General features: G+C 57.5%; 1 protein-coding gene across 1 annotated transcript; it reads right to left on the bottom strand.

Moving 5' to 3' along the window:
* Positions 1–5,745: 5,745 nt before the first annotated feature.
* On the bottom strand, positions 5,746–8,621 carry BARX1 (BARX homeobox 1). Its single transcript, XM_087744718.1, has 4 exons — positions 8,417–8,621; positions 6,506–6,794; positions 6,283–6,367; positions 5,746–5,910 (listed from the first exon to the last, which is right to left on the bottom strand). The coding sequence occupies exons 1-4, from the start codon at positions 8,619–8,621 to the stop codon at positions 5,746–5,748; spliced, it is 744 nt and encodes a 247-aa protein (XP_087600844.1).
* Between the last annotated feature and the right edge of the window lie 1,325 nt (positions 8,622–9,946).

Genomic DNA, 9,946 nt, shown 5'->3' with positions numbered 1-9,946 from the left:
CCCATCCTAAAAAAAATACGCTTTAGAAATGCTACAAGCTCTTTTTGTGGTTTGTTAATATAGGTACAATATAAACAATAGATTTGAGGATCTTGCAGAGGAAGAACCCATTTTATACATAATCATGTTTTAATGGACTCTGTTTGTAAACTGATGAACCCATCTAAGACTGTGACTGTGACTTTTCCATCAACACAGTTGCATGGTTAGGAGCATGTATTTTTAAAGTATGCTACAAAAACCGCTGCCTACTGACACAAAGGTCATCACCAATTTCATACCCCGGAGCCTTGATTCTAGCAAATTTCCTATAGATTTCATGGAAAAATTTAGCCAAGCAGAGATGATAGTATCAAGAGCCATGCTAGCATGTTTAATGTGAACTAGCCCTGAACTTCATTTACTTATTACTCGGCCAAATTTCATGGAATAAGGCACTCCGTGTTTAGATTTTATCTACCGTACAAGTCAGCTGAAACAACCAAATTTGTCATGACCTCAATTCAGCATTTTGGGTTAAGACAAATGTCTAATAACAGTACTTCACATGCTAGTTAATGATTTTCAGAGAATTTGACTGAACTCAATAAGTCATATTGATCCCTTCATTATATTCTTATCCAAAAGGGTGATAAAAAGTCCCAGATAGATGTTAACTTTTTTCTCCCCAAGTCCAAGAAGGCCTAACACACCCCAGCTTCAGCTCAGCACGCACACATGGTGCTATGCAGTGTATTTTATCAGTACCCAGGGATGCAGGTTGCATCTGCCTGCAACATGCCCCTCCATCCTCCCGATGCCCCCTTGCAAGTCCCTGCATCCCCCTCCCAGCTCCTCCATCCTCCCACATCCCCCTCTACCATCACCACATCCTCTCAAAACCCTCCGCATCCCTCTGTACACACCCTTGCATCCTCCCACATCCACCTCCATGCTCCCCATGTCCCCTTGCAACTCCCTGCACCCCACCCCTCACTCCTCCCCACATCCTCCTCCAGCCTCCCCACCCATCATCCCACATTCCCACACCCCCACCCATCCCTCCATATTCCCCCCCATCCACTCCGCATCCCCCTGCACACACCTTGCATTCTCCCACATCCTACTCCGTCCCCCCCACGTCCCCTCAAAACTGCCACATCCCACCCCCAACTCCTCTATCCTCCCCCCATCCCCCTCTGGCCTTCCCATCCATCATCCCTGCACCCCCCCCCCAAAACCCTCGATATTCCCACCACATCTGCCCTGTATCCCCCCACACCCCAGTCCATCCTCTCCACAGCCCCCTCCCCAAAACCTCCGGAGGGGAAAGGGCAGCATCAAGACAGTGCTTTGGGTTTTTTTTTTTTGGTGGGGAGTGCCCACAAGGCATTGCTCTAGGACCAATTTTTGCTTTCAGAAGGGCACAGCAGATCTCCACTTGCCTTACAGGTGTGGAGCAGAGAATTAGGGCAAGGTCATTGCACCCTGGCAGTGGGGCACCCCCTCACAACAGCGGCACGGTGTCTGGTCCGCTCCCACCAGAGCAAGCACTCCTGCGCTTTTACCTCGGTATAAGCACAATGTCATTAATCTTAAAATCCTCTGGCTCCATGGAGGTATTTTTAAATTGACATTGATGAAAAAGGTTTCCCTGAGATGCTTCATAAAAAGGGAATTTAGGATGTTTGAATTGGAAACTCACCTAAATGGATTTTTGTTAATAAAACCATCATAATGTTTGCCGATTAACTGTGACCCGATTAGCATTCAAACATGGGAAGAACCCACTTTCGGTGCTGCTTTTCCAGCCTTCAATCTATGCCCTTCTACTTTGTTTAAAGAGAAAACATATGCTGTTTTACCTATACTGGTATAATTAAAATGGTAGCATTCCCCAGCGTGGATGCTTTTCTGCCAGGATAAATGTGCTATACCAATACAGCTTATTTATATATAGAAAATAGAATAAACATCAGGTATATTAGCTACGTGTATATTTTACTGGCCCCAGAATTATACAGCACTGGCAAATGACCCTGGGGTGACAGGGGCAGCTTTTCTGGCAGCTGTGCTGCAGAGAGATCATCCCTGCAGGCAGAACAGGGCTCTGAGAAGAAATCACAGCACTGAACAAAGTTATCCAGAGCTCTAGAGTTGGACAGCTCTGAACATCTGGACTGACACAGCTCTACTGCTGCAGCGGTGTGAATGTGGGTATCGCCCATCGCGGCCTAATGGCATCCATGCTGTTTCATTATAGCTGTAAAAGGTAATTAGAAAATGAAACAATTATGCTGCACTAACAAAAATTATCCATTGGCACAAAACCTGTGTGCTGGTGAGGCCTGGTGCAACTTCCTGGTAGTGGCTCACCAGTCACTGATGCTGACTGAGGTGACCTCCAAAGCCCTGTTTGTAAATGCACTCGGATATTATCAAAAGGCATTTGGAAGGGCTGTCACTAACAGCTGGCAGCACTCGTCTTTGCTTTTCAAACAAAAGGCAACACCTCACTGGAACCCCTCTGCTCCTGGCTCTGAGCTGCTGTCACTGAGGTGCGATGCCACACCAGCCAGCCTATCCTGTGACACGGGGAAGCTAAACTTTATCAGGAAAAAATATAGAAATTCATTAAAAGAGAGAATAACTTACATTTTAAAAAGTATTTTACAAGGAAAAAAAACCCCATTTGTCAGGTATATTGTCTCCTAACAGATTTCTCATCTGATTGAGAGGACTTCGGGTTTTATTAGCATCAGTGACAAAGTGGGGAGGGCTCCTCAGCTCCGCACACACGCACTCCGTGCTGTAAACAGCTCCTTCCAAAGCGCAAGTTTGTCATTAAAGTCGTTGCTACCAAAAAATGTTTCTAGGCAAGCGGCTCCAAACATGGAGCCCATTAATGGCGAGGTCACGGTACGCTGCTGGAGGTACAGCGTTTTCATTCATAACGTGTTTACACGTCCAAATAAACTCCCCGCCGTTTGCTTACAAACAGCGGGAGCGCGTCCCGGGCCGGCGCGACCGCGTTCCCGGGGAGCGGTGCCCCGCCGGCTCGCAGCCCGGCCTCCCGCTCTGCTGGGGGCCGGTCCTCTCCCACCTGGCTGTGTTCTGCTGCAGGGAACGCCGAGCGGCAGACGGCAGGAAGGGGGCTGGAGGGAGAGCCCAGGGAGACTCCGGATCCCACGCAGGAGGTGGCTCTCGGGCATCTGCTAAGGAGCGAGGGGAGGCTCCGCCGAGCGCCCGTCGGAGCTTTCCCTGCCGTGGGCCGGCAAAGAAAAAAAAAAAACAAAACCCAAAAATTCCTCTGGATCCTGCGGGGAAAGGCAAAGCGGCCGAGGCACGACCCCCGGAGAGATGCCCCTGCGCAGGTGCGCAGCCTGCGCTGCCTGGGGCGCCTCCGCCAGCCCAGCGCTGTCGGGAACCGGGTGATCCGGTGCCAGGTGCGGGGGGCGAGCGGGGGCAGCCCGGGGATGCGTTCAGCCTTGCGTTCAGCCCGGCCGGACCGGGACCAGCCCCAGCGCCCCGGGCAAGGCCAGGCCTCACCGCTCGGCCCCGGCTCGGCAAAAAACGGGCTCCCCGAGCCCGCCGAAACCCCTCCTGCTTTTCTCTCTCGCTGTCTAGAAGAGAAAAATACAATAAAACAACTTTCCGTATTTAATTATGGTCTGTGAAAAATAATCACTTGTCCACCACTTACTCAAATGTGAAAAGAAAATATTAACATTATATCGTAAGCGCCATAGTAATAACTGAAGCGTAGCTAATTCCAAATCTCTCTTTAACATTGGTGAGGGACACAGCTTGTCATTCTGTTAATTTAGGTTAATATGCCAGCGAATCTACCTTTTAATTAAAAGCGGATGCTGTTTTCACGTGCACTGAAGTCGTTAGCCTGTAACCTAACCAGAACCAATAGCCAGAAGATGAAATAAAGAAGTGACGAAGTCCAACACCCGCCGTGCCCTGCCCGCACCCAGGGACCCCGCAGCCCACCCGGCCCTGCCCGCCCCCTTCACCCGCGACAGCGCTGCCTTCCCCCTTCCCAACGTTAATCCTTATCCGCAGGTTAAATAAAACATTTCAATCCAATTGTTTGTTTAAATATATATGACATTTTAGTGTAAGAATATGAGCTTGCTTCCTGTTTACTCAGCGATGGCCGTATCCTGTGCTTCCATCGCTCATCCCGGGAGTTTATTTAACCTGGGATAGAGGACGACTTCCCCGGGGACCCCGCCGGCCCTCCGCTCACCTCCTCACCCCGCTGCAGCGGCTCCGGAGCCCTCGGAGTGTGGCGAAACGAAGAAAACTGGCAACAACCGAGTCAGAAACGGAGGTGGCTTCAGCACAGATTTACCTCGTCGCCCGCCGAGGGCTTCACCTGCGGCGGGCTCGGAGCGGGGAGGCTCGGGGCTAATTTTAATTAAAGCCCGTAAATGCGGTCAGCGCAACTCCTTCCCCGCCGGGACGCTGCCTTCGTGCCGCGAGCGAGGCATAGAGCCGTTACCGAGAGCCGTCCGCCTTCCCTCGCCTGTGTCGGGTTAGGGGTGGACCCGCTCCCCCGGCACCGCTAATTACCACCTTTAATTGGGAGGCCCGCCTAATTAGCGCCCCCGCAGCCGGGGCTCAGCCCCGGCCCTGCCCAGGGCTGCCTCGCCGCGCAAGCAACGCGGCCCCGCTCCCGCTCCCCTTCCCCCGCTCGCCGCTTCCTGCGGTGCTTCTGTTTTTTTAGCAGGACGGTGGTAATTGCATGTCTCGGTAAGATGCTCTATAATTTGATATCTCGATGGAAAAAAATACAGCAGGGACTCTGGGAAAACAAACAACAAAAAGAAGGAAGGAAAAAAGCAACGCGCCACGATTTCGCGCTACGTCGCAGCAATTCACAAAGAGCCCCGGGGGCCCGATCCGGCCGGCGCCCGGCGGTGGAGGTTACGGGCTCGGCGATGCTGCGGATAGGAATTTATTTGCTCGGGCCGCTCGCCGTCGTGTGCTGTCAGACCTGCTGCTACGCTCTGCCCCGACCGCCTTTTTAAAAAGCGTCATTTAGGATGCGCAGTGCGGAATCTAATTAACTTATTTGACAGCAATTAGCGCATCTTTCAAACGCGAAAGCATCCAAATTTGCCCCAGCAAAGACTCCGGGTCTTGCCTCTCCCGGCCAGGCCGAGCCGTCAGGGAAAACGGCGGGAGAATCCGCGCCGGTAATGGCCGGGACAGCACGGTGCTTTGGTCTGTCTCGGTGGATCTGCCTGAGAACCTGGATTTGAATCTCTAATCTGCCTCCGCCGGGGCGGGGGGAGAATCATTAAAAGGCATTACATTACTCAGAACAATAGTTCATAAAATACTTTATTGAAATAAAGTAAATATCTTCGCATTAATAAAACTGATCATAAAATGCAGTTTCCGAATAACTAGGGGCACCACAGGGTTTTAGACAGCGAGCAGATGTGAAAGGTGGGATCCAGTGTCCTCCCGGCCCCTCCGGGCCGTCGCACAGGACGGGCGGCCATGGCGCAGCGCTCCGCGGGCGCGGAGAGGAGCGGCTGGGCGCGGCGCGGGGGGGAGATGGGGACGCGACCCAGCAAAACGCTCAATTCACCGGAGACCGAAGACGACCGTAACCACTAACCGTGCTGTTCCCCGTCCTCTTCCCCCCGGGCCGCCGCGGGGAGGTGCGGGGCCAGCGGCGGGCTCGGCGGGCAGCGCCCCGAAGGGGCGGCCGGGGCCGGGGGCGGCGGGGCCGGGCGGGCAGCCTCACTCCTCCTGACTGACCTCGGCCGGCGAGCCCAGGCTCTCGGGGGGCTTCTCGGCGTCCCGGGCTCGCTCCTGTTCCGAGAGCTGCTCGCTGCTGGGAATGGAGTTCTTCTTGGGGCGGCCCTTGGGCTTGGTGGGGGACTCCAGGCCGCCCCCCTGCAACACCTGCGAGGCGGGAAGGGGGCAGAGGAAGGGGGCACCCCGCTAAAACCGTGCTGCCCTCAGCACGGGGCGGGAGGAACCTCCCTCTACCCCCGGACTTCGGCACCGCGACGTCTCCTTCCGACCCGCGCCCATCGCCCTCCGCACCCGTGGGGCCGAGCTGCTCGGGACGCGGGGGTCCGGCGGGGGCCCAGGCGATGCTGGCCTTAAAGACCGAGGGCATATGCATTTTTTTTTATATTATTATTATTATTATTATTATTTGGCCAGGGCCGGCATGCAGAAGGACGTGCCCGCGTGGCAGCGGTCGGTACCCCGGCGGGGCGCGGACCCAGTACGGTGCGACGCGCAGAAGGGTCGGACTCGGGCACTTACTATTTTCTTCCATTTCATCCGCCTGTTCTGGTACCAGGTTTTCACCTGGAGCTGGCTGAGCCCCAGCGATTCGGCCAGGTCTATTCTGCGGGCGAGAAAGAGGCAGTGAGCCCCGGTAGCTTTCGTCTCGGCTGGCAGCTTTGCTCCTTTTGCAGGAAAAATGAGCCCCCGTCCCGTCCCGTCCCATCCCGTCCCCGGTCCGAAAAAGTCCGGCATCGCCTACCTGTCGGGCGTGGAGAGGTATTTCTGCTTCTCGAAGCGCTTCTCCAGCCCCATGAGCTGCAGTTCGGTGAAGACGGTGCGGCTGCGGCGCCCCTTCTTGGCCTTGCTGCCCGGCTCCGGGGGGCCCGGCTCCAGCTTGCCGCGGAGGTGCAGCTCCAGCGGGAGATGGGGCGAGGCGGAGCCGCCCTGCAGCCCCGAGCCGGCGGCCAGCAGCGCCGAGCCCAGCCCGGAGCAGCCCAAGGGAGCCAGCGGGAACTTGAACACGGCGGCCGGCTCCGCCTTCAGCACCGCTGCGGGAGAGAGGGGCCGTCAGGGCCGGGCAGCGCCGGGCCCGGCCCCCGGGGACCCCCGGGGCTGCAGGGTGCCTCGGTTTCCCCGGGGATCAGACCCTGCAAGAACCCCCCGACCCTTCTCCTCCTTTCTCGGCAACGACGCAGCGAGGCGGAGCGGAGCCCCTCGGGGTGCGGGCATCCCCGGGGCGGGGGTCGGGGCCGGCCCTGCCCGGGTGCCCCCGGCTCCGCCGCCTCCGCGGTACAGGGTCACATTTTACCCTTCAACGAGCAGTTGCTAATTACGGAATTACTTCCGGGGTTTACAAGTGGAAATAAGTTTAAATCAAACGAAAAGCGTTCCCCTCCAGTGCCACCCAACAGCAGCCGGGCCTGCTGCAGCCGGCTGCGCCCCGGCGGGCGACGGGGGTCCGGGCACCATCCCGGGTTTCCCTCCCAAGAGTTTTCAGGACATTTTCCACCGGGAAACAATTTATATCACTCTCCGCAGTCCCCGCAGTGAACCGCAGTCCCCGATTTTACCAGCGCTGGTCCCAAAACGCGGCAACATCCAGGGCTCTGCTCTGGCCGTGCAGGGCCAGGGAGGCTCCGGAGCAAGCCCGGTGGCGAGAAACGGACTTTTAGGGGGGCCTCTGCGGCCTCCCCCTCCTCGGTCTAAGCTGAAATTGTGTTTTTGAAGCGAATACATGTCTCACTCCCTTCCAGGGCCTGATCCTGCTCCCGCTGAACCTGGCGGGAGCTGTGCCACCAGGGCTTTAAAGAGCCTTTTTATCTGGTCCACTATTTCAAATAGTTCTATGCATCTTGAAAATAATACTAATTTCCAGAGATTCCCATATATATGTTGCTCCCTTGATGTGGGATTTGGCGCTTTCCTCTTTCTCTTTTAAAAGGAAAACAAGAAATTGGGATCCTCCTGTTCTGTTCGTTTCTACCGATAAACAGCGACGACTCCGCAGACTAAGATGGCTTGGGAAATGAAAGCTTTCGCAATCACATTAAACGCTGGCGTTTAAAATACATTAAATACTGGCGTTAAAAAAACCCACAAAACTATGTCGTGAATACACTGCATTTGTCCTAAATACTATATCAGACTGGATAGAGCTGGGTCTCTCGTTAAATAAATATAAATATAAAATAATACATATCATATGTATATGTAGGGTTTCCAGCTTAATCCGTGTCCGCAGAGCACCGTGCCGCCTCTTGCAGCCGTACAGATATACACCCCACTGCGTAGGCTCCAGCAATCCACACCTCATCCAAAACCACGAAAAAAACCTACCAACAACAACGATCTCCCCGTGCAATTCAATGGCCGTTCTGTGCAAGCGGCGTCGGAGCCCTAAAGCCGCTTTCTTCATTTTAGGCCCAAAATATTCGCCAGGCTCCAGGCTGGGAACCTCTCGCGGCACAGCGAGGGGATGCTCACGGCCGGCAGAGCCCGGCTGCTATTTTTCAGGTAAAATTCACGAGGTTTTCTTCAAGGGGATCGGCTCTACAACGCGCTCGGGTGCATCAGCGGGAGATGCCTTCCCGCCTCGCCGCCCCGCTCCCCCCCGAGCCGCGGGAGCCTTCGGGGCTCGGGGGGTCCCCCGTGTTCCCCCCCCGGGACGTACCGAGGTGGTTGTGGTAGGGCCGGGCGGAGAGCAGCGCCTGCACCCCGAACTTGAGCAGCTCCCCGGCCGGCGCGGCCCCCTTGGCCTCCGGGGGGTCGGTGAGGATCTCCTCGATCATGAAGCTGCGGTAACGGTGCGAGCGGTGGTCGGGGAAGGCTTCGGCCGGGAAGTAGTGCCCGGCCCCCAGCTCCAGCGGGTGCTGCATCCTCGCCGCCGCCCGCGAGGGGGGCGCCGGGCCGCCCTAGCGCAGCCTCCCGGCCGGCGCTGCTGGCAGCCGGGCAGCGGGGCGTCCCGGGGGGGCTCTGCCCATCGCCCCGCCGCCCCTTACCCTGCCCCTGCCCCTGCGGGCCGGGCCCGGCGCGGCCCCCCCAGCGCCAGTGGCCCGGGACCGGCCTGAGGAGCGCGGCGGGCCGAAGCCGTCAGCGCCGCATGCACACGGGGCGCGGCACCGGGGAGCCTCTCTCCGCCCCGGGACGGCGGGCAGCGGCCTATTATAGCGCCGAGCCCGGCGGGGCTGTCAGCGCTGCGGGGGAGGGCGCGGGAGGGGCTGCGGAGGAAGGAAGGGGCCGGGGCGGGCGAGTACCTGGAAGCGAGAGGTTACAGCAGAGCATTTGATCCCCTGCCATATAAAGCAAATTAGCCTTTCTGCCCGCTGAGGGAGAGCAGACACCCAAACAAGCGCTGGCATCTTCGGAGCGCAGCCCCGGCCCCATCCCCAGACACGGCCCCGTCCCCAACCCCATCCCCAACCCCATCCCCATTCCCATCCCCATTCCCGTCCCCATCCCCGTCCCCATCACCATTCCCGTCCCCAGCCCCGTTCCCGTCCCCGTCGCCAGCCCCAGCCCTGTCCCCGTTCCCATCCCCGGGGCTGGCAGGGGAACCGCAGCTCCGGGGAGCGCCCGGCTGGAGTGGGGGACAGACGGAGCCACCCGCGGGGACCGCCCCGCCACCTGCCCGGTCCTCTCGCCCCCAGGGCCGGCTCCCCTCGGGGGAACCAGCCCCGCGGTCCCGGCTGCGGACCCGCACGTCGGCCCTGGGCGGGGAAGGGCCGCGGCACCGCCGGCTGCTGGGAGCCCTCGGGGCGGCCCGGGTGGGGTGGCCAAGGGGAGACGGGGAGGCCGGGAGGCGGGGGCCGCACTGCCGGTCTGAGCTCGGGGCTGCCGATCGAGGGGGCCCGGCCCGATGCCCCAAATCGCTGTAAGCAACTAGAAGGAGCTGGTCAGGGAACGAAACAAAACACAGCACGAAGCGGACAGTTTCCGTCGACTTTTAAAGCGCTTTCACGAATATTTTTCCTCGGTACAACGGGATTCGTTTAATTCCCCTTTAGCCCGTGTCACGCAAGGCAGCAGATAATTAATGAGCCATTCCTATTCATTACTGACGTATTTCGTGCAAGATTTACGTGCGAGAGTCCCAACGCTCATAATCCCCAGCAGAAAATGTAGGTACCGACGGATTAGAGGGGGGATGATTTCGGCGGGGTGCCCGCGGCAGACGACGGCCGTGGGATGGCTTTTGGCTGGG

This window comes from Nipponia nippon, unplaced genomic scaffold (genome assembly GCF_047370975.1).
Source record: "Nipponia nippon isolate SJK-2023a ecotype South Korea unplaced genomic scaffold, ASM4737097v1 scaffold_9, whole genome shotgun sequence".
NCBI classification, from domain to species: domain Eukaryota; kingdom Metazoa; phylum Chordata; class Aves; order Pelecaniformes; family Threskiornithidae; genus Nipponia; species Nipponia nippon.
This window is presented reverse-complemented; position numbering and strand designations above follow the sequence as displayed.